Source organism: Pocillopora verrucosa, chromosome 8 (genome assembly GCF_036669915.1).
Source record: "Pocillopora verrucosa isolate sample1 chromosome 8, ASM3666991v2, whole genome shotgun sequence".
Lineage (NCBI taxonomy): Eukaryota > Metazoa > Cnidaria > Anthozoa > Scleractinia > Pocilloporidae > Pocillopora > Pocillopora verrucosa.
The window spans coordinates 2,801,622-2,826,027 of NC_089319.1; the positions used below are offsets into that span (position 1 = coordinate 2,801,622).

At 37.7% G+C, this 24,406-nt stretch overlaps 1 protein-coding gene across 1 annotated transcript; it reads right to left on the bottom strand.

Moving 5' to 3' along the window:
• Positions 1 to 590: 590 nt before the first annotated feature.
• Positions 591 to 24,385, bottom strand: LOC131791022 (TATA-binding protein-associated factor 172-like). Its single transcript, XM_066170708.1, is given in 53 exon segments — positions 591 to 1,438; positions 2,191 to 2,282; positions 2,417 to 2,546; positions 2,975 to 3,052; positions 3,430 to 3,579; positions 4,014 to 4,162; positions 4,318 to 4,440; positions 4,669 to 4,799; positions 5,320 to 5,461; positions 5,897 to 5,962; positions 6,365 to 6,428; positions 6,522 to 6,599; positions 6,988 to 7,139; positions 7,658 to 7,734; positions 7,959 to 8,019; positions 8,401 to 8,553; positions 8,998 to 9,146; positions 9,625 to 9,826; positions 10,011 to 10,117; positions 10,600 to 10,753; positions 10,917 to 11,039; positions 11,428 to 11,733; positions 13,053 to 13,170; positions 13,595 to 13,671; positions 13,978 to 14,062; positions 14,364 to 14,422; positions 14,891 to 15,001; positions 15,730 to 15,901; positions 16,046 to 16,200; positions 16,625 to 16,780; positions 17,130 to 17,252; positions 17,784 to 18,044; positions 18,649 to 18,698; positions 18,701 to 18,744; positions 18,746 to 18,784; positions 19,142 to 19,190; positions 19,193 to 19,313; positions 19,544 to 19,560; positions 19,563 to 19,638; positions 19,754 to 19,780; positions 19,783 to 19,845; positions 19,978 to 20,027; positions 20,030 to 20,045; positions 20,139 to 20,212; positions 20,215 to 20,276; positions 20,724 to 20,890; positions 21,397 to 21,482; positions 21,485 to 21,571; positions 22,436 to 22,552; positions 22,555 to 22,596; positions 23,317 to 23,434; positions 24,077 to 24,200; positions 24,277 to 24,385. Coding segments are annotated over 53 exon segments (5,706 nt in total). The 5' UTR covers positions 24,288 to 24,385; the 3' UTR covers positions 591 to 1,176.
• Between the last annotated feature and the right edge of the window lie 21 nt (positions 24,386 to 24,406).

A 24,406-nucleotide genomic window follows, 5' to 3' on the forward strand; every position in this document is an offset into this window, starting at 1 on the left:
GGGAAGGGTGGAGTGAGGGAAATAACCTTGATGATATCAGTCTTTTTGTCTCCCCTCGAAAATTATTTGATCACGACAGTAATTTAACCCGTTATTTACAATTTTAAAAGAGTTCAAGTCTATTTGCATCACAGAGAGAGCGTAATGCGCCGAGTCAGGATTCTGTCTTCTTGAAGTTTTTGTTTTCGTGTTATTTTCACGACCGTTCTAAATATTTCCCACCTTATTTTACGGTTGGTGACCTTAGAGTAAACTTTTACTTGGAATGCTTAGATTCGCTAACATTCCAAAATCCTCCCTTAACCTTTTGTGCATCCCTGCGACTAAACAGTTCCCCACCCTACCCGGGTCTAGTCATTGTTTAACTGGGATTCATCGAGTCTTTATTCCTAATCGAGTAGGAGTTTTTGAACTTCACATCCAAATGCTTAGATTGTAGCCATTCTTACTGAAGATTCAAACGGATACTTCGGGTACTAATCACAAAAAAAAGGTCTTGATTTTGTTCGCTATTCAGGTAAACTGTGATGACCGGTCTATCGATAATCCTAGCTTTGACATAACGGAAAAAAGGAACAAAACAATACAACTATAACAAAGTGAAAACCTTTATTCCACCACATGCCTAATTGACATCATCAAAAATGTTTCGTTTCGTAAGCGGGAATTTGATCTGAATCACAAACAAAGGAAAGTGTCTTTCCTGGAGCGCGACGTCCAATGCCCGAATATACGCTAGCTGCGTTCAAATTACTCTGAATGTGTTCTTGTTATTTTAATAATATGCAAACGCGAGCTAACTTTATGAAATCCAGCCTATTACTTACAAAATGTTTACATCATCGTCAATTTTCTGAGGCATTTTTAATTTGAGAATGTCAAATCAAAATTTGTTTTGGTTGTCTGTTTCCTTACTTGTTTTCTTTGTCACTTCATAAACTGTTGAAGAAACTTCCTGAGCAATGTTTGAATTTCTAACTTCCTTTCGCAAAATGCGGGGCAACGACCCAAGAAGGTGTTTAACCTTTCGATTAACCTCGGTTCTCCTTTTAGAATCGTTATGGCTGCTCCAAGGTAAACTTCAATGACCAGAGCGACTTCGCCTCTACCAACACAGACATAAGGCCAGGTTGTTAAACTGACAATCATCTATCCCAAAATGACGCATACTATTTTTTACTTCAGCGAACCAATGAAGTTGTCTAAATTGTATTCTGTTTCATACTGTTCCTCGTCCCATAGTTCTCCCAAATTTTCAATCATAGTTTTGAGCGAAGTCTTCCCAGTCGCATTCGACTGTTGTGCACTTGGTTTTTCTCTCTTCTTTTCTTGGTCGACTGAAAAGAGATCCAGGAGTTGTCCAGTATCCATGGTCAATAGGCTTGAGTTGTCTTGCGAGATCACTGTGTTGGCGATGTTCAGTTTAAACTTCTGGAGTCTAACAGAAAAAAAATGTCCGACTTGAAGACTCAATATATCTAAGTGTATAGTATGTTATCACTTGACAATTAGGTTTAGAAACGAGCGGACAATGAGAATGTCTTTCAGAAGTTTGAGAACAAAGGAAGACGCGAAAGAGGTGTTGATTGTTCTATCCACCTTCGGGAAATTGGAAAGCTGACGACAAGTTGTTATTAAAAACTGGATCATTGGATAATGCAATTTAAGAGTTTTCATTGGCTTCGCCATCATGAGTTATGAGTCATCACGCGCGCGCATGAAGACGAGTTAAATCGGAAGTGTTTTAATACATTGTAACATTCCGTTTTTCTTTCAAAATAAAGGTGGGAATATTTATTTATAGTTTAAGCCATTTTTGATAAAACGGTCAATCTACTCGCCCTTGTTAGATATGAGATGATTATCGCCGACGAGGCCCGTCATCTCATATCCAACGGGCGCTCGTGGAAAAATTGTTTATTAGACGTTATTCCTTTATAAATAAACTTTTACCGCTGCGTCAATGGGCAAGTGAGATACTTACATTAAAAAAAACAGTGAAAAAACGTTTGAGAAGCTGAGTTTTCTAGCGTCACCCGCTTTCGGAAAAAACTTAACGAGCGTTAATGTTAGTCCTATCTCAGGATATCTAAATGGCTTAAAGAAGGAGGCTTCTCGTCGAGAGTGTAACGTAAAAAAACCTATTTGCACTGTGCTGTATGATTCAAATAGTGCTGCTTTAAAACCTACCCCATAATCTTTTCCTCGAGTGTTCCCCGTGTAATCAATCTGTACACGTTTACAACTTTCTTCTGTCCAATACGATGAGCTCGGTCCATGGCCTACAAAAAGGATCGAAGCAATCAAGAAAAGGTAACTGATCGCATCTACCAAAAACAAAGCTTGAGCAAAGTTGGTGAAAATCGGAATATACAGGGGGGGAGGGGACAGGTTCAAAAGGTTGGTGGTTACGTACTTGCAGGTCCTTCATTGGGTTCCAGTCGTGCTCCACAAAGATGACCGTATCGGCACCAGTCAAATTCAATCCCAGTCCTCCAACATGTGTCGTCAACAATAGAATGTCGATTGAAGGATCGTTGTTAAATCTGAGGATAAAATAAGTCTCTAAGTAACAGAAAAGCTGTTAAACGTCGCGTTTATTATCCAAAAAATGCGTTGAAAGCAGAAAATCGTTACCAGTCGGCCCATTCAGGGTGCATCACAGAAACCTGGCAATGATTTGTTCGTGGAGAAGCCATCTGTAGCATAGCACTCTAGGTATGGCATACTTGTGAAAATGTCATGCACTTGTCATATAGTTGTGACGATTAATGACGTATGCTAATGTCGAGACGATATCTAGGGGGAGGCGTGCACCGAATACGGGACTTGTGTGTATAGGTTATATGTCGTAGGTTGTCTTGTAATATTGATTGGATACCAGACCATCGTTTCCTCCCTTTGTTCCGCGAGATATTGGACCGACCATGGCCAATAACCGGAACCGAAAAATCTCAAATGAAAGAATTCTCACCTTTGTACGAGCGAGTGACGCGAGCCCGCAGGCGTACTTCCATCTAGTCTGAGGTATGTCACTGTAGGCATATGTTTTCTGCGTGAATAAAGCAAACTCAATATAAGAAGCAGGCTAAGTTTCAAACCTTTACATCTTTCCACTCCCAAAGGCTGAATATTAATGAGAAGATTTACCAGCTTCTCCGACAATTCACTTCGTGTTAAATGAAGAAAGTTTGATAAAATGATACTTTGTCCTCGCAACACGTCGTACAAATATAAACTGTTTTAAACGTGTTCGATCACCACAGCGACAACATGAGACGTAGCGGCGAGGTACTACCCACGAACAAGTACACATAGAGTCTTGTTTTGGTTAATTGTCAAATGGACAAACCAAAGACGAATGCAGCAATATCTATCAGCATGGCGAAAAAAAACAATTTAAACAAAAAACAAAAAGATTGCTCTTACTTAAGAAGATCATTTTCAACGATGTCTAACATGCTCTTTAACTGACAGAACAACAGCACCCGGTGTTGGGACACAACAGGGTCTGAAGACAGATCACTGGAGCCTGAGGATGAGGAGCTAACTCCTATCCCACAATCCATCAGCAGCTGCCTGTTGATCAATTTGTAGACAGAAAGAGAGAATTAGTTCAACTATAGTAACCTGAGGCGAACATCAAACGCCTAAACGCCAACATATGTTATGACGAGGGAATATTCTTGATAGGAAAAAATGACTTCATTTTTCACCTCTAAGCAAAGTATGCTGCTATCAGGGTGACAGAATGCGCAGTAGTTTTTATGAACTGGTTACAAGGAAAGGATGAAAACAGAGAAGACCTTACATTAGGTGAGGGATTTTATGAATTTCATTCAAGTAAGAAACCGCCACTTTTAAACTCAGAAATCAATGGTACTCTAGGCGTGCCAGTCTAAAAAGAGTGCTTGCAAAAGTTCAAAGTCTATCCGTAAGCAATGCGTTAAAATATAATTGTTATGGTAACCGCAAAATGCCTTGAAGTTACACTAACAAATAACCTGACTTACTTGAGAGCAACAAGTTTGGCGGCATGCTGAATATCCCGGATGGAGACATGTTGTTGATGTAATTGGTCCATAACTTTGGTGTATTCTGGATGATTGGCAGTGAGCACCAAAAGCGGGTGGTTGCATAGCTTGCGCAGGTACTGAAGAGCCTGGGAATTATTTACATGTCAGATTGAATGAATATTCGTACTGCATAAGGTTATTTGTGGTAAACACTGAGGACAGACTAGTGTCCATGATCAAATTCTCAATTAAACGAGTAAAATAAACGTTGTATGGCAGTAAGAATGAAATCAATACTAACCTGGAAAACGTGAGGATTATCTTTGCTTGCTTTCTCGTTTTTGTTTTCTTCATCGATGTGAGAAACTGTTTCCTCCAAACCTTTCTTGACCTGAGACTTGGCGAAGTCTTCATATAACTGAACCTGTAAAACGAAAAAAATTTTTTCTTGAGTGAGAGGAACGATCTGGAGGGCAATTTTCGGAAATTCTCCAAAAAAAAAAATACCACTAAATACAAGGTGGAGATCCTTGAAACTTTCGCACTGCTGCTTGAATATTCATATCCTGTCGACAACTATCAAGTATTGTCGAAAACTATTATACAACGCCCCAGTGCGCACTTTGATTGTTGGCCATAGCAACAGACTGACCTGTAGCGGACTCAGTTCACAGTAGTAATCTTGAATGATCTTAGGTGGAAGATCTTGCAGTACATCTTCTTTCAGGCGCCTCAATAGGAATGGTAAAACCTGTCGATGAAGGGCCTCCATAGCCAAGGCCCCTAAGAATGGGACACATGTGTCAATACAGACCACGGTATCAACTCATTTATGATCCACAACGCCATGAAATCTTACTGACAGGCGAACAGTCTACTCCTAGAGGACCTTCAATTCCTACTTATTTACCAAATCCTTACCGAGGAGGGACAACTCGCTTTCTTTAGGGCGTGGTCTTTGGAATAGAAAGGGTGAAGCCGGCGGAAAATCAAGGGTAAAACCATCCAACATTTTCTATGATAGCTGAAAAGCGAGAGCGTCTTGCAGGGGCCGGTATCGTTTTTTTTCTGGTGGGGCACAACATCTATTGTCCTTTTTGTTCAACAAACGTTAAGCCGAATTTTAGGCTGCTGAAGTGGCTAACACATGTAACTAGCGGCTTCGTGGAACTCTTGAGTGGCGGAAAGAGGATTGGAGCTCTGACGTTCATTTAAATGTTTCTACTGCCTTATTTTTCATCACGGACCAAAAGCCACGCAGGCTTTGTGTTAGCTACTTAGTACTCAATTCACGGACACTCACCAGCTTCTTGTTCCTTAGAGGACGATTTTGCGTCTCTACTCTGTAGAATTGGTTTACCAAACCGAGACTGAAACTGCTTTTCACTTCCGAGAAAACCAGGCATTAAGAAATCAAACAATGACCACAGCTCCAGGACATTATTCTGAAAATAAAACATAAGCATTTCAACGTAACGCACCGTATCAAATCTTAACAAGACTGAACGAAGTAAAGCAATACAAAAAACTACAAAATTACGCTACTATACGGAAAGATAACTCATAACAAAGGAGTATGGTGAGAATGAAGCAAAAATGAACGACACATTAGAATGAGCAATGTCTCAATTGTCTCAATTTTTAATGTTGTGACGTAGAATATTTCAGAAACATGAACAACGTTTTGCTGTTCGACAGAAGCTACTGACATTTCCTAACAGTATACGAGGCAGAGGAAAACATTTATCCACTTCTTTGTTTGTAAACGAAGAGGACTTTAGGATCTACATGTGGAACAACTGTTGGTGCATTGACTAGTCATCTTCCCATATTTAAATCGCATAGCTTCATTTGCTTAATAAAAGCCCCTCAATTCGTACTTGAATAGGTGTTCCCGAGAGTATAAGTCGATGACTGGCTCGTAGCTGCTTAATGACTTTAGCAAGCTAGAAGGAAAGACAAAAAAAATCAAATTGAAAAACTGGAACTTAAGCCGCCCACCACGACCAATGTCGACATCAATGACGATGCATTACAAAGAGCTTGTTTACGATTCCGTCCTAACTGCTCAAAAGGGCTGATACTTGTAGGAACTTCTTACCATCCGCCTTTAATTTGAATACTGGACTACATCGCTACCGTTCCATTTCAGACGATTCGAAATCATTCTCAAGCAACAACCATCAATGAAACTTCAATGATAAAAAAGAAAACCTGTTTAAGTTCTGTCAGAGAGATAACATATAGAGAATGCCAAATAAACGATATCTTCGTCTCGACCAGTTTTTTTTCCCTGTCAGGTCTCCTCAACGTTTGCTCTCTAGAGGAAACACCAAGACGTAACCTACCTTTGTTTTTCCATTCTTTATAATGTGGCCCTCGTCAAGGACACAGTAGTTCCAGTGCACTGATCTGTTAGGACGAAACAAACGAGACATTCCGTTGTAATAACTGCTGCGCCTTAAGAATGTGTCATTTCATTTACCCTTCGGTAACTCTCCTTACCTGAAGAATTCACCATCGTTTCTTACAATATCGTACGATGCCACGACTAAACTGTGATTTTTAACCTTGTTACGAAGTCTAAGAAGAGAAAAGAAGAAAAAATTAATTCCAGTGGTCGAATGTTGAGGTTCTATGGGTGTAGTTTGATCGGTAAGTTCCTGTTGAACCTGTCTCTCGCTTTCAGTGGCCGAGTAAAGGGGAACAAATTCTAATAGACTTTAAATAAGAATTGGACAATAATCATAGCCGCGGGTTGCTACAGGCATCACTTTTCCTAACAGTTCAAGAACTGGTCTAGTTATTCCTCTACGTAGAGTAACGAATATAACTATTCAATTTCCCCTCAAACTACTGGCTCAGAATTTTCAACTACACTTGTATTTGTGCACACACCAAACAACTTCCTGTACTTCTTAGAGAGCAATGCACACCGTCAGCGAACACCAAACAGAGTCCCAGGACTAACCTCTGTCTCTCAGACGGCGGGCCTGTATAGTGCAATGGTTTAAGGAAATCTTTGTTAACAAACTTCTCCACCTCGTACACCCAATGTCCTGTTAGTGTTGGTGGGCAAATCACGAGAGAAGGCAAAGGTTTGCAATCACTATTACCCGTCTCCTATTCGGTGCAGAAAAAAGAGAGAAATGTCGAAACTGTGATTCACACGATTGAAAGTTCACTCGTTTGTCCCGCGATGTAGTTACTGATTTGAATTCGATTTAACACTGGACCCATTCCTGTGTGCGAATAGTTTAAATTACTACGTGCGCCTAATGGGGCTCATCACCTTAAAACGAAAAAAGACCAGAAGTTTGGCAGCAGAAAGCGGCCATCATATGGTAACGTTAAACCGTAAGAGAACGTAGAGGACTTTATCTGAATAATCACGGCAAACATGGAACGAACATTTTAGTACAGTACTCTTTCCTCTGTTTTGTTTTGTTTCTCTTTTTTTTTTTGGAATTCCTGATCATTTGCAAAATCAACCTAGAGCAGAACTATTTGACTTGGTTATTGCTACATTTTGCCAGAATAAAGATAATCTCTTGTCACTCCCTAATAAGGAAACCAGAAGGAAAAGACAACTTCAATCTTTATCCAGACTGGATCCGTTGGCTGGGAGTCGAATACTGTACCTTGTATACTGTAGCTTTTGCATGGTGATCACCTGCTATGATACAAATAGACTGAAGAGTTTTACCAAGTCCCATGTCTGATCTCACTGTTAAGATACAAATCGAATCCAAAAACAGACGGAGCTATTCCGATTTATCGAATTAAACTGAACTCAACTGTGCTGTTCTTTACTCAACTCCTCCAGAACCCTGCAATCATTAAGAGGTCTTGGGACGCAATTTATAGTGACATAAAAATGAGTCAATTGTGTACGCGAATAATTTGGGCCGAAGTTTTAAAAGGAAAAGTAATGAAGGATACCATCGCATAGAATACCATGCAGCTTGTAACGGTTGAGAAAGGCCAGCCAGTTGACACCATCCTAAATATGAACAAAGTAGAAGAAACTCAAACAGATGACACAAGCAATGCCCATTATTCTTCACACAGAAAAAACATCTGAGAATTCCCAACAAGATGCCCGACAACACTGAGTTTTGGTAGACTTATCTCGGCTTTAATGAAATCAAATAGTTACGTTTTCTCAATGCTGCAGTTTAAATTGCACTTTATGCCAACTGTTCCCTCACCCTTCAAATCTGTAAATGATAGTGAGCTTCGGCAGACTGTGTGCTACCTTCGATGGGAGACAAGCTACCCTCGTCACAAACCGTTCAATACATCATTTCAAATACAGATCACTAGTTCATAACTCCAGCATGAATAAAGGCTTTCTTTCCGCTGTTTTCCTGTAGCACCCTACCTGTTGATATTTTCTCAGCTCAGCTTTGATAGGAACAGGAATAGTGTAATTCTCCACCTTTTTACCGTCCAAAAGTTGCTCCAGAAATTTTCGTTCCTTCTGTTTTTGCTCCACCATAGCTTTGGACATGCGGGGCGGGTCAGGAATACCAGACTACAGAAAACGACAGTTGAAAATTAGGGAAATGAATATAGACTAAAGGAACTAATAAAATAGTCAAAGGGTTCCAGTTTAGGACTGCATGTCTTTCTATCCTAGCTCCGTCGAAATAAAATTACGAACACTTCAGTATGAATCACATACAAATCTCAAGCTGTGAGATATATGTCCTCTTTGTTCTTTTACCTCCGTTCCCATTAGAGGTGTCATCCAACCAAGAATATTACAACAAAGATGATGTACACGGACCATCAAACCATGGCATTAAACAATGACATTTCTGTCAAACCTATCGCTTAGATGGACAGGGTATATTCCGACAAAATAAAAGACAAGGCAGACAATAGCAAGCTGCGTAAAATGTAGCATGGTAATGCGCTCAGTCATTGTCAAAGTGAAAGACTTAAAACTACTAAAACTACAAGTTAACCTAAATACCTCAAGAGGCATAAGCCTAATAAGTGTGGCAAAACAGTATGTGGCCATGAGTCGAACATCTTCGCACTGGTCACTCATCCGTCCGAGCACAGGCACAACCAGGAGAACAACGTAAGGCACCGCACCCATTCCGAGCCGATCAATTACACCTGATGTAAAGCAACCAGTTACGGATACCAACATATGTGTGTATAGTGAAAACACAGCGAAAATAAGCTTCACTCTAAAATGGCGAGCAGAAATGGACCAGTCACCATTTATCGTCGGGGGCGAGGGGAAGGGGGAGGATTTTAGGAGGGATCACTCGGTTTTCTGGTGGAATTGAGGGAGGATCAGTCTATAGGGGACTATGGAAAATTAACTGCCCATGGAGGGGGGGGGAGTAATAAGAATACTACAAAGCCAAGGGGTGGGGTGGGAGGGGGTGGGGAGAAACAGGTAAATCTTATTGTGACACGACCAAAAATCCTCCGACCTGAAATTTTTCTTTAATTGAATCATTCATACCACATCTGTGCACAGCCAATATACGCTAAATTTAGACGGAAACGTCATTTCTGCATTAGTTTTGGTGCACTACGATAACTTTCTCGAGCATAACAATTGTTGTCAGCTTTTTAAGGATACAAGATATAGCTTCTATAGCTCCTTGGCGGTTCCTGATAACATCAGCAGTGCCCATCAAAGGTAAGATATCCTTTACCACTGTCTTCATGGTATCTTCAGTGGACACAGTGCACAGCACACCCAGGCACCTGGCTGCCAAGTGTCGCACTGCACTGTAAGGGTGCTGAAGGCACAGTACTATATTGGGGAGCAAATCTAAAATCTAAAAGGCAAAAATAAAGATTAGGACTAGTTTAGTTCATGTTGATAAGAATATCAAAGCCATTGTAACCACTAGAAGGAAAGAGCACAACATCTTGTGAAGACCTCCTTTCCAAATGGCACTATATGCAAGCGCACTGAGAAAACCAAAAATGAGGAAAGTTGCTGGTAGTGTTCAATGTTACCTTAGATAAAAGTTCCACATGCATTGCAGGTGTCAATACTTCAAGAACTTGTAAGCAGTTTATCAGATTTTGGGCTTCATTATCCAGACCAATAAGTTTGTCAGGATCTAGGACAAAAAGAAAACAAGAACATGAAAAGAGATATTTAAGAATTGAGGTAAATATGTCCTAATCTTTAATGCTTTGGAATTCTACATTGTACTATTCAGTCTCTCTCGTGACACATTAGTTGTATCATTTCAAAAGTCAAACATGTAAGCTGGACTTCCATGAGTGGCTCGAGGAATTTCCTCCGTACTATTGTTTATCACAGTTGCTCGCCTCCAATCTTCAATGGTCGGTATGAAAATTATCTCAGTATGTATGAAATTGATGCATCACAACTTGGGAATAAATGTGTTTGTGCGCACTTTCCATGGAATAATCTTTACAAGATACACCACTACTCCAAACTACAGTAACACTAATAACAAATTTCAAAAGTATTCTGCTAACACTCAAATCAAGCGAAATCATTTAATTGCTTTTAAATATCCTTAAGTATGAAATCCCCTGACTCAAGTTCAATGAGCCCATGTGCAGTACTCACCAAATGAATTTCCATTTGTTATCTGCTGTAAAGGCCCCACAACTGCCTCCCACAGTTTGGGTAACTTTGATGGTAGCAAGCTTCCAAAATGATGTGCTAATTTGACCAGAGAAAATTCTGCACCTCTTCTTTGAATACTTAAAACTCTAGCCATCTATACCAAAAAGATGGAGATTTTCAGAATTAGCTTTATTTAAATGGTAATTTCACACAAGTGGCTGTGAACACAAGACATCTCATAACACATAACCTGATTTCACTAGCTGCAACCTGTTTTAATTTTCTCAGATATTGACTCTATTTAAGGAAGGCCTCACCTCAGAATCATCCATGCTGTTATCATCAAGAGAGGCCACAGATACCCCATCCACAGCAGGTGGTTGAAGCTTGCTACGACCTGCACTGCTACTTGCTTTTTTAGAAGCTGAAGCATTTGCATTCTGTTCAAAATTAAAAAAAAAAAAAAAGAAACAGTTCATAAAATCCAGTCAGTTCTAAGGATCCATGTGGAACCTTTGAACAGGAGTGATCAAGATGGACACAAATTGTCAAACAAGCAAAAAATTCCTCTTAATGAGAAGAAACTCAATCCACTTTGAGAACTGTGGTACTGGAATAAAAAGCCCAATTCAAGCAACCAGAAAAGCAATGCACAAACACAGGCTAAGCAGTACATGTACATTATCATTTCATAATTCTAAGATTACATGCAACAGAACTTTTCAAACTCAAACACATAGTAAGCTCTTCCAAGAGTGACTAACAAAAATAAGCAAATAAATGTGGAGACTTAAGTGCAGCAATTATACTATTTGTAACCCAAAGTACCTTCTGCTGCTGAACAAGAGACAGAATCCCATTGTACTGATCGCACTGTAAACTGTACCCTCGTTCCATAGATGCATTTGTTCCTCCAAAAGAGACTGAGTTACAATTTGATTCTGACTGTCCTTCAGGGATTGGCGACAAAGGAGGTTCATCAGAAGCTACTGTTAAACTGATATTTACTGCTGGAGTGACTGAAGGATCACTGCAAGCAAAACTGCACAGATTTTTAATGATCTTGGCATTTGGACATGGTTCTCTTGTTATACATAGTTCCAACAGTTTGGCTAATGCTTTTGCTGATCGAGTCTGCAATTGACAGAAAAATATAGAAAAATTAAGAAGTTGATATTTCAGTAACTATAACTTATAAATATTACTATGCATGTTAATAAGATTGCAGGGTTCTCAGTTGAACCCGTAACCCGTAACACCTGTCACGGGTGTAACAGGTAAGTGTTACGGCTGTCAAAGTGCTTCAACCAGTAGATCAATTCGTCTATCAAATGCAAATAAAAGAACGGCTTTTTGAGTAAATTGCTGGGTAAACTATTGACTGTTAGTTGCTTTCGCAATGTACCTTTCTTCGGTTTTTAGTTGTCAAAGTGAATAGCCTTTTTGCAGACCATAGAATAACCGAACAATCGCTTCACGTCTCCGCAACGTTGAATATGGCCGCCATATTGAATTTGTAAATTTGAACCCAGGCCTCTCGCAGATGTCGTCTTTCCACGTGCAAAAACATGGCCGATTCATTCATTAACAAATATTTGCGCTATCTTATACTCTTTCTCATTTAGATATATAGCAGTTACTGGGTCAGTGTGGCCTTGAGAATTAGTTTTTGTAAGTGGGTGCCCCCATTTGGAGAGGACTGGTTACCTAATAATTATTTTTGTATAAAATGAATGCCATTAACTCAGAAAGCAAAGCATTGTTATTGCAGGTTAATATTTCATTGAATATTGCAGTGTAGTTTTCAGTTTGATAAGAGATAATTTCAACTTTACGTAGTTCAAAGCCACTGAACAGATTACAAAATGTACTTAAACTTGTTTGGAGAAAATGAGAAAATATGCCCCCAAAATGAAGGAAAAAGCATTTCTGAGCATCTTAAATAAAAAATTTCCCGGGGGAGCATGCCCCCGGACCCCCCTAGCAGCTTGGGCCCTATGGGCCCAAGTTACACGCCCAAAGGGCGTGTATATTAGGGTTACGCCTGTAACTACCAAAGCAACGGCTGTACAAAATTCTACTGAGAACCCTGAGATTGGTATTTCAAATTTTTTAAAATAGATTTATACAATATTTCATAAAAAAAAATGGCCTCCACTGATTTTCCACTGATCACAAATAGAGTTAGTGCTTGTTATTTTTCACTGTTTCATTAAATCAAGATGGGCAAAAGAAAGGCAAAAAAGAAAAGAGTACAATTGCAAGTGAAAACAACTTGTATCCATGGTGGTTTGAGTGATTACATTGAATATCTTATTGCACAATGTACTGAGTTTGCTATATCATGTAAATCTTTAAGTTTCAGCAAGTATGATCATCAGGGGGATCCATGACTTATAGCACTAACTTTTATTCATATTAAGTAAACATATTAAGGGAAAGTACACACAGACCTGCATGATGGTTTGCTCTTCTTTCTTGATAGAGTCCATGATGGGCCTTATTATAGGGTTCAGTTTAATGGGAAGTTTATTCAAGAAGATCAGTGTGCTTGCAACACTTGCCTGTACTCTGTAAAAAAGTTAATGAGAGCAAAACAACTTAAAAAAAGCAGCATTTCTTTATTTTTGTAAGACACCAAATCAGAGAATAAGCTCTATGTGAATGGATGGGGAAAACATACAAACAATTTTTCCTTAATTTTCATGCATTAAAAACTCATTTTATTTTAAACACTTATGCACTAGTTAATCATGGAATTAAGTTTTATCAATTTCAAAGCCTGCCAAACTTACACTTTTACAAAATACTCAACTTAGAAGAAATAACTCTATGTTTTCCAGCACAAGTTTTCCAACTCCAAGGAACAAAGGAGAGGAGCAAAGTTCCACACAATTAAACTGGCATAGACTATTCTTGACTACCATTATCCTCATATCAAAAGTGAAGCTGAACAAATCAACTACCATTGATAGCAAGTGCAAACAAAACATACCTAATATGTAGCTTTTGGTATTCTGATTGTAATTGTCCTATGGTTGCCATTAAATGCCTTCTCTTTATCTCTGCACCCTAAATATAAATTGTGTAATGCTATGTGAAAAGAAAAGTATTGCCTTAAAAACACAAGGCATAGAAGACTCTGAAACCTGGCTGATCCTTGAGAACAGGATTAAAATGTCAGTGGCTTCTGAGCATTGAAAAATGAGTGGAAAAAAATTGCCGAGTCCATGGAGAAATCATTCTACCCCAACAACCCCAACAACCACAACAGGTCTCTCTCAGGCACCATAAAAAAATTGTATAATGTAACTTTGTGTAAAATGTACTTTGGGAGTGTGAGTAAAAAAAGTAAAAATAGTTTCAAAGGGCACAAACCTTGAGAGCTTGTGGTGAAATGTTTTTAGAAACTTCCATGAAGATATCTGAGGCTAGCTTAACAGCACTGTCAACAGTATAGCAGCTTAAGATTGAAAAAAAAGTCACTCATTATTGATCTCACCTTGAATGGATATTTAAAAAGGCAAGCAGTAAAAAGTATATAAACAATTCCTAAATAAATATACCTTTACCTCTCACAACCAAGGCATTAATTATCCTTAAGATGAAAAGTACTAGGTAACTTTCAACAGCTGCTGACAAATTATACATAGTACTTTACCATGGGAAAATTCTACCATGATAGCTCATTATGTATTGTCCTGAGCAAGAGCACTGTGCATATGTACTCTAAGATGTATTAATCTAAGTCAACTATTCCTTACCCTGGCTGGATACCAGCTGAGGCATTAATTCCTTTCTCTCGGAATGCATTTAACAAGCCCTGAGAAAAGAAAACACTAAATAAATACACTATAATCATACATAATATTATACTAGTTTCTGATCATGTTCCCATTCAAATAAGTCAGCTGAGCTCCACACTAAAATTACACTGAAACTCCATGCATTTTGTATAGAACTATTTAACCTCTTTGACCCTTTCACTCCCAAGATCTGACTGTCAATTCTCCCCTCTAGCTGTTACACATTTCCTTTTAAATAAGTTACAAGAATTTGGTGTTAAATCAAGAAAACAACCTCTACCTGATAAGTTTAAGTATTCTCATTATCTCTTTGCTAGATGATGAATGGATTTTAAAGGGAGAAGCTACATGTCAATCACTCCAAGGAGTTAAAGGTTTGAAATAATTATGTCCTACTTTAAATGACATTGAAGAGAATGACACCAGTCTCTTGACTTCTTTTGGTGGTGTACAGTATATCTTGCGAGAAGCTCTCTGTTTCTCACCTGACAATCTGTTTGCAGTCTTGTGTTAAGCACAGCTATCTCATCATACACAATTTGTTCTGATAGAATATTGTTTAACTGTGCAATATTTTCCTCAGGACATTTGCATTCCTAATAATGCAGAACCACAAAAAACAGACAAATCACACACTTTCACAGCAAAGGTCATTTAGAATTGGACACTTAGTATTTTCTCATGATTGCTTCTTTACATAGATTATTTAGAACATACATAATAATTCAGAGTCTACACGTACATATTGATGGCTGAAGAAGGATCAAATCCAAAGTGGATCAAATCCAAAGTGGATCAAATCCAAAGTGGATCAAATCCAAAGTGGATCAAATCCAAAGTGGAATCCATTATAAGCCAATTCCCCATTTTGGCCTGCTTTTTCCATAACTGTGAATCCTCCAATTAGTGTCCAAGGAACTTAATTTTAAATACAGGAAATGACAGAGGATGCTTGTTACAAGGATACCCTTAATCAAGGTGGCAAGGGAGGGAGGAAACAGCTGCAGTGTAAATTTGCAAGGTTAGATGAGAGTAATTTAAGTTCACCAACAACAATATGCCCATTGTTGTGACTCTGTACTTGTACATGGATGAGGGAGGAGAGCTGGGGAGGAGGCAATAAATCCAGGGAAAAGCTTAATATGAGTTTTATTTGATAGGGGAGGTGCCAATCAAAAGAAGGTGCTTGTGTTAAGGGAGGCACTACTACACAGTTCTATTGTACTTGCATCCTTTAATGTCATCAAACAGCCTGTTAAAAGGTATATGTATAAATGAAAGAAAAAACTTGAGAGAATCATGACCTCAAGACAGATTAAGTTACCGCTTGACAGCCAGCCCAATCTGCTAATGTTAATGATGCACACATCCTCTGAATCCCTGAGTTTGATGTGAGAGGAAACTGCAAAGTTTGCATCAGAAAACCAAGAGGAGGAAGTTCTACATCATCGCCAGCCGGACACCCAGTATAATGAGATGCTAATAGACCAATAGCTCTGTACAATTGACACAAGAAAGAGAGCCGTAATCACTCAATACTGGTAGTTTAAAACACAAAAACATAAACTAATAGGAATTATAAAGTACAACATCTACACAGGCATATCTTATAGTTGCTACACATCATGCTCAACATGTACCTTGATGCTGCCAGTCGCGCTTGTAAAACTGCAAGGTCTCGCTGGACTAAGCCGGTGGCCAGTGTCACTCCTGCTATCATTTCAGATTGAGGTTCAGTTTGAGCCTGAAGTGGTCGGCCTCTTATCATGTGAGCTCTGTCCACATGACGGTCCCCCTGACATAGACACACAAAAAATATTTTCTCATCAGGTGACTAAAATTCTATTTTTGTGACCCTTTCATGGTTTTAGGTTGCCCAAAAATGCAGCACAACAACCTCAACTCAAAACTGATTGTCTCTTTTATTCTATTTACAAACTTGACACTATTGACATTGCTGATCCTAGCAGTATGCTGGAAGCATGTCATATGAACTTTGTAATAGACCTCACTCACCACAGAGTCTCTGTGGCTCAGTGGTAGAGAATGGAGCACAGAATCTGAAGGTCTGAGGTTCAATTCCTCATGGGTACTCAGGTTTTTTTCTTTTTCCCACACTCATGACAAGACAAAAAACATCTTTCTCTACTTCTTTAACAAGCTCAAAACTTACCATCTCTCTTACCATTCTATTTACAGTCCTAATTCATGTCAAGTACCTTATTCTGAGTCCTATGCAGAGCTTGCACAAGAGCAGTATGGTCAATAGGAGTGTAAGCTGGTATCATCATCATTCCAAGCCAACTGTTAAGGAATGGAATTGTAACTCTCCCAAGAAGACTTTTAGCTGATCTCTCAAGCATTACACTCCACACCTGGGAGGAAGGAGCTTTATTGTCATGACATTATACAGTTTTTAACTTTTCATATCTTGAATCATATCTAACACCATTCAAGTTCTACAGATGGAAGAGGACCTTATGACTTTCCAAAAAAAAATTTTACAAAAAGAAACTAACAGAAACTACTATAATAATAAGAATCTTGAAAATTAAAGGAAGTTTGGCACAGTTGAAAATTCTAGAGGGTTGAACTATCAGCAAAGAAATTTCAATCTACACTGTATATCATTACAAATCTTCACAGGAATAAATGATTCAACAGGATGCATTACATGACAATTTGAATAAATGTAAATTCTCAAAGACAAAGTTTAATTATCACCTTGTACACCATCTCCAAGACATCAACATCAGTTTCCAGAATAAATCTTTGGTAAATGTGCCTCAATGAATCTTGTAGAATCGGCATTAGCCACACACACTCTAATAACTTCTCTCTGTGAGACTAAAATACAAACAAGAAGAAGATTAGGTATGTATATAAATAAATGTAATTATCTAGTACATACTATAATTGTTCTCAGATAAACAGTTACTCTCACATTGTTCAGGATATACAGAGTATGGCATCGTCACAGTCCTAAACAGTAAGTTTTGATGTACTTGTCTCCTCAATCCCTCTATTAGCTTATCAAACAATGAAGGTACAGTTTACCATTTAATTATATGGCTTTTTAAATTATGACATACCAGTAATAACAACAACAAGGAAATTATTTGACAACTATGTAACCTTGTCAAGAGTACATTGCATTATGTAATTATAAAAAAGCAAATACATGCAGTTTTGTATCGTCCATAACTGGCCAAGTCAAGAAGGATATAGGGAAGTCATTTCCTGTACAACTTATGTAAAGAAGAAGTCTATTTTTGGTGAAAGACAAACCTGAGACTTGTTTAGAAGTCCTCAAAGGCTAATCAGGAATTTTCTCTGATTAACATTATTCAATTAGTGTATAGGAAACAGATACTGTACCTCATTTTGGAGCCTTCCAACAAGGAGAGTTTGAAGAGTTTCTAATGCTGCTAATCTAACAGACTTTATATTGTGACGGAAAAAGGGCCACAGCCGTGGCACTAGCTCTGTGAGGGAAGCATCACCACCCTCTGTTCCTTGCAAAGCCACAGATGGACAGGACAAAATTCTGGCCAGCAGCATCATAATGCTATTAGTTGAAGCTGTCAAGTCATCAAGCTCAACAAGAGTGTCCCACAGTGTCACAAGAACTTCCTGCACCTAGTCATTCAAAATATGTAAAAATTACAGGGCCATTATTAATCAAAAGGAGCTAAATGCAAGTTACAAACATGTACATGGACATGAACTGGAAAGTGAGTGGAAAATTTTTCACATTTGTGATTAATTCCACCTGCGTCAACATTTTCTAACCCTAAACAGCCTCTATCCTTTCAAATGTTTTCCTTCAATTTCCCTCCCATTAAATCTCACATTGGAACCAATGGCTCAAAATATTGCAAAGTACACAGACTTTTAACATTTACCTGTGAAACCATAAAAGTGACCAGCATACACTTACAGTAATAATACTGAATCAGTCATTATGATCATAAGAATAAAAGAAATGATTGCCAATCTAAGAAGCTTTGATTGTTAAACAAATTCTCCTTGTCAGTACCAAAGGAAATGTGTAGAGAGGAGTATGGAAAATGTATGGATACTGATGTCAGGATGTAAAGGTTAAAAATTTACAAGTTATTGATTTGATAAAAACTCTACAAGAAACTGGGTGAACCTCCACATAGAGTTACATCATGTCATCAAAACTACATGTAAACTGCATAAAGTAGATTACACTTCCTACATACCACACTGTACTTACATAACTAGGAGCAAATTTGACTAATGACTCTGCAACCGGAAGCAGAGCTGTGCAGCTACTGCCCGAACATCATCATCATCATCTTTAGAGCTGTTCCATAGGATCCAACACTAGTGGTAACAAATCCTTGTCAGATCTGATAAAAATAAAATTGTTCATATATTGTGGAATGAATAAACTCAATAACTTCCAGCTGTTTATCATTACTTTTTCTTTGCTCCACAACTACATTGCATTCTCAGGTCATGACTGTACACTGTATATAATTAGGTAACTTTTGAACATGCAATGGAAAATCCTTCTGCAATGGAGGGCAACACTGCTAAAATCTTGAATTTGCAAGAGGAACTTGAGAATGATGCTCAAAGAGTTTGTTTGAAATGCCAAAATGTAACTGAGACTCTTAGCTGAGCAAATGTTGCATTAAACCAGCCACAAAGTATTTTTTCAAAAGGCACTACAAAACTTAATTTTTCAATCAGTATTTACCTGCCTGACAGCCATCAGATACTTGAGTCCCAAAAGCCCTCCAGGACGCACTTCCATTCCTCCTGTGCTTGTAATGTCAACAGTACCATCATGACCCTCTTCACGCTCTCAGCTTCAGCATGCTTTAAAATCACTCCTATTGTCTGTGCACAAGTTTCACGAACTGGGGCAACAACCTGTCAAAACAGAAAAAAAAATACAGTCTACACCAGGCAATATCATGAAAAATGAACTGGAAAATTATAAGAGACAAGCTATATAAGTGGTAAGTGGTTCCTGTTTGAAGTTTGAATAAGGCTTTATTTTTCACCTACTCCTTCTCTAAATACAATTCTCTTACACCAATAATTTTATTTGCCACATTTTTTTTAAAAACCCAATCATAAAACATTCAAATAACACTTACCTCATCACTCACAAATCTCCAAAACGATCAAGTGCCATGACACAAAGAAGGAGAAGAGACATGTTTTCCAGCCACTTTTTATTTTGAATCTGGAGCTGTCGAAAAGAACCAAACATCAACAAAAAAGAACAACTACTGTCTGTGAAAAAAATATAGGCCAGCAATATCAACACAGATCAGTTGTGAGCATTATTTGTTTAGTGTACTTACATCATCAACGGAAGAATCTAAAGTTTTTTCGCAGCACCTTGTCCATGAACCTTTATTATTTCTCGCAGGCCTGTAGCTGCCCCATGGCGCACCTGTGTTTCATACATTTGAGCCCTAAATAACATTGTTATATGCACACAACATAGATAGTCTTACTACAGGCAAGTTGATGGAAATAAGAAAATGGAAAAATCCTAATCTAATGAATAGAATTATAGACAAACCTCCCATGTTTGATGGAACAAATCTTGGCATAGCTCTTGGCAAAAGTTTCAAATGGCCACTCAGTTGACTTAAAAAGAAAAACAAATTTAAAAATAATCAAATTTAAAATAATTTACCAACAGAGCAACATTGTTCCGGACCTATAAACTAACAAAACAACCTCTTCAAATGTTGCCATGACATCAGTAACCTGATCCACAACCATCTTATCAGACTCTGCTGGCTGATCAACATGACACTGGCTGTCGTCCGTTTTTTGGAAGCTGAACCATGTTCTGCTTCCTGGTCATTATCTATACTATTTTGGACAAGAAAACAAAACAAAACATGAGTGATAACCAAAATAAATGTCATCAAGTTAGAATATGCAAATAATTAAGTCACACTTTAAAATACTGTAACAGAAATGAATGTTAGATCAAACTCATTTTGAAACTGATTAGTTTTCATTTCCTTAGTTTTGTTGATATTAAAATAGCCCACCTTCCGTATGGTAGTTTTGCCTGAAATTTATATTGAACTGTAAGAGACACACATTCTTTTTGCATCTGAGCCTGTCTAGATGATATTCTTCATTCCTTCCACAACACAGCTTACAAGCACCAGAAGGAAATATGTGGTTTATACATAAACAAAAGAAAAGTGAGGAGTTTACAAAAGACAGGACTTTGACAGGACAGCCACAAGTTGAGCTCTATTACCTTTAATTATATGTACTATAAATTTATTCCCTTGATTACCTAACACTGTCATTAATGACCCTTGAGCAGACTCCCCCTCCTTGGATGCTTCCTTTGATCTCTGCTTGGCAAGCATTTTTGCTTTTCGTTTGGCTCTGTTCTTTTCTCTTGAGCTCAACTCAGCTGATGAGCTAATTGCAGCTATCTCAGCTGCTACTACATTAGCGGCACTCTAATGGGTAAAAAGGAAAACAAAACAATAATTATATTAAACTTGTTTCAAGTAAAAATTACACAGGATTATATGGGACACTTTCAGACTAATGAAAAATGGGCCAATATATTTTATAACCTTCCCTGACTGGGAAACAAGATGTAATACACAGTATTGTTAGAACACCTGTCAGCTTTATTCAGTCTTTTCATTCAGTCATTCAGTTAAAAAGTGAGAAGCAGCAAATTATGTTGAGGACTCAAAAAAAAGACAACAATAATTAGTAATTAAAGATAACAGTTTAAGGCTACTTAATTCATCATAATTTCAATTATAAATAAAAAATAATTTCCAGTCACAACAAAACAGACCTTATAAACACAAAACCCATAGTAGGTGTTAACAGTATTTTAACACAACAACTGAAAGGAATGATTGAAAAAAGATCATAAAGAGAAATAGTAAAACAATAACTTTTTTATGGAAACATGTATAGCATTTACATCACTATATAAATGTATCACCTCGAAGGACTTTTGTTTCGTCAAAGCTTTCCCCTTGGTCACATGGGTGTTCACCAAGAGATCCTCATCATCAAATAATTTGTCCTTCCAACATCAATTCCAGGAGCAATATCCAAGCCAAGGCGCTTTCTGAGAAGTTTCTGCTGTCTGTTTAGCCTCTCTTTTGGTTCAAGGCCTTAAAAAAAATCAAGTCAGAACCACAAAAACTTATCACTGCTCCATCTAACCAACAAACTTACAGACACATATGTGAATGTTGAATTCTTGATTAAATTGTTGTTTCAATATTCTTCTGGCCAGTAGAAGAATATTAAATCCAAAATAAACCTGGACATGGTAGGTTGTTCACATAACTGGGCTAGACATTCAATATTTAAATGCCTTTTTAAAGTCATCTTAAAGACTTTCTCTTATCCCTGAAGTCACTCTTACTGGAAGTAATAACGAAATGAACATCACAACAATAAAACTGATCTCTAGGATTAACTTAGACATCTGGGAATGCTTGACCATATTTCATTATACTTGACCCTTTCACTTCCAAATCTCTTTAGTAATTCTCCTTACTCTCTGCCGCACAATTCATGTGGTACAAGTTTGGATAATAATGTATTTTATTTGCATTAATTAATAATCCCCTAACTGATATTTTTCTTTATTCTCATCACTTGTCAGCTTAAAGTTGTATTGATATTGAAATGAGAAATTTCATCTTGGTCACTCATGGGGGTTAAAGGCCTGGGTTAAAGAAACATCTTCAACAAGTTAGCCCTTAAAGCTGGTCCAGCACTGAAACCTTAGTTTCACTAATTCTGAAGGTTTGACTTGAAAATTAAATTCTTAAACTCAAGGGTAAACTTTAAAATGTAGCCTGTGGAAAGATGCATATAGTAGACACCCATCTTCATTACTTTTGGACTATTTGCATGTAATAATAAAGTGCAAAGGAACACTACCTAAGCATAAATAAATGTTATTAAACAAATTGAAAGCAAATTCACAACAAGTTGTTATATCTGTGATAAAACATATTTCTTACCTATAAGATCTTCCTCAGGAAGGTCATACTCAGCCCCTGATGAGCCAACCAAACGCTCCCCATGTTTCAAAACACGATTGATATCAAACTTGGAAAACTCTAGTAGCTCATTTGTACTGCTTCCTTGATTGTCTCTGACCTGTTTCTTTCTGATGGCTCAACTGTGGTTGAACAAAAAATAACTTAATATATCATCCAACCACTAAATTCCTGTGAGAGTAAGTCAAGGTTTGCCTACCAGACAAGCAAATAGTTGCTCAGTATCCATAGCAAAAATGGAACTTAGAATTAACTTTAGCCAACTCTAAATGCTAGAAACTCCAGGAATTCTTCACACAAAAAGGAAGAGACATGAAATGTCATAATTGATGTCTCTCTCTAAGTCTTACACACCTGTGGAAATAAGTTATTCTTTGATCCAGTAACTCAACAAGTTTAAAGAGAAAACAATTCAAAAGTCTCAACAAATTTCAGATCTCAAAATTCACATTTTTATATATTTTCATGACCATATAATACTTTATTTTTGCTAGCATCAATTATATTAATTCATCAAAATTATAAGGAATCAAATTAAGTGTGCATGTGTAGTTAATGAATACTTTTTTGTAGAGAGTATAAAAAATAATCCATGATCACATTGGCTTTGATTTGCATTGCTGTAATTTATCAAGTAAACTTGCGTTATTCTCCTTACCAAGTAGATGCAAAGCTTAAAGAAAAAAACCCAATTTCCTTGCTCAGGTTTCATTCTAATCGAGGGTGTCAACATGTTTTCACTTTGAGCTCTAATTGGATCCATGAGACATTTCCCTTTACTGTGATTGGTCATTGTTTTAATTTAGTTTTGCTCAATCAAGGAGTACTCTGACAAACCTTACCTTTGATAATTTGCACAGCTACTGGGTTCCATAGAGGTACATTCTGTGCAATAGCCTCAATGGCCTGACCCGCTGCAATCCTTGTCTCCCAACTGCTACTCTTCAGATATACATGAACCTGTTGAACATAATATTTAATGCAGGTAGCTAGAAAATGTTTATCCATTATTCTATTGCTCATATTCTCCACACTTTTCCTTTACATTTCCTGTGGTTCTGACAAGAAGAATTTGTGTGACAAAATTGGTGATCATTTCCTTTATGCCCAGGACCTTTATAATTGATACAAGGGTGATATTGTATAGAGAAATTAGAAACCGGTCACTCTAAGGGGTTCATGGGTCAACGAATCATCCAGTTTACAAGTATGAGAAAGCAAGTCGAATTTTAAGTATAAACATCCCATTTCGATTTCCGAAAACAAGAAAAAATGCAATTTTTCAGTGATTCAAAAAGCTATGTACATGGGTTAAGACAATAAAGAGAGACCCTACACTCTTTCTTACCTTGCTCTTTTGAAAACATAAAGGATTTAGCACAAAATTATTAGCTAAGGTATTGACCATAAATGTACGTGTAATCAATTGTAGACCGAAATAACAGTCGTAAAATTTTCGGTGATTTTTTAATTTGTGGTGACCCTAAATAACATCGAATTGCTCTAAATTATTAACAACTGCTTTAACTAAAGAATGGTAAGCGAGACGTCTTGCGATCTCATTGACATCTCAAACAAGAACCGGAAGGAGAAAACACCTACCCTGTTCAGAAGATTGTGTAGCTCGTGAGGATGTAATTTTTGCACTTCACCAAGCTGTTGGGCTGCAGCTTTCCGTGTCACAGCAGTGGAGCCAGTGTCGAGAAGGAGAAAAAGTCTCTCAAGTCTACAGCGAATCAAGATGAGAAACCTCAGTGAGAAGGACTCATTAGCATTATTGTGTATTCCAAAATTAATTTTACCTTGTAGCCATCACAGTTCGTCTAAAAACAAACGTCACATGGCGAGAATTCCGTCAAAATAACTCTTAATTCTAGTACTTTTCCCTTCCGCCATTGCTCAGCACATGCGCGATGCAGAGTAGTAGAAAGG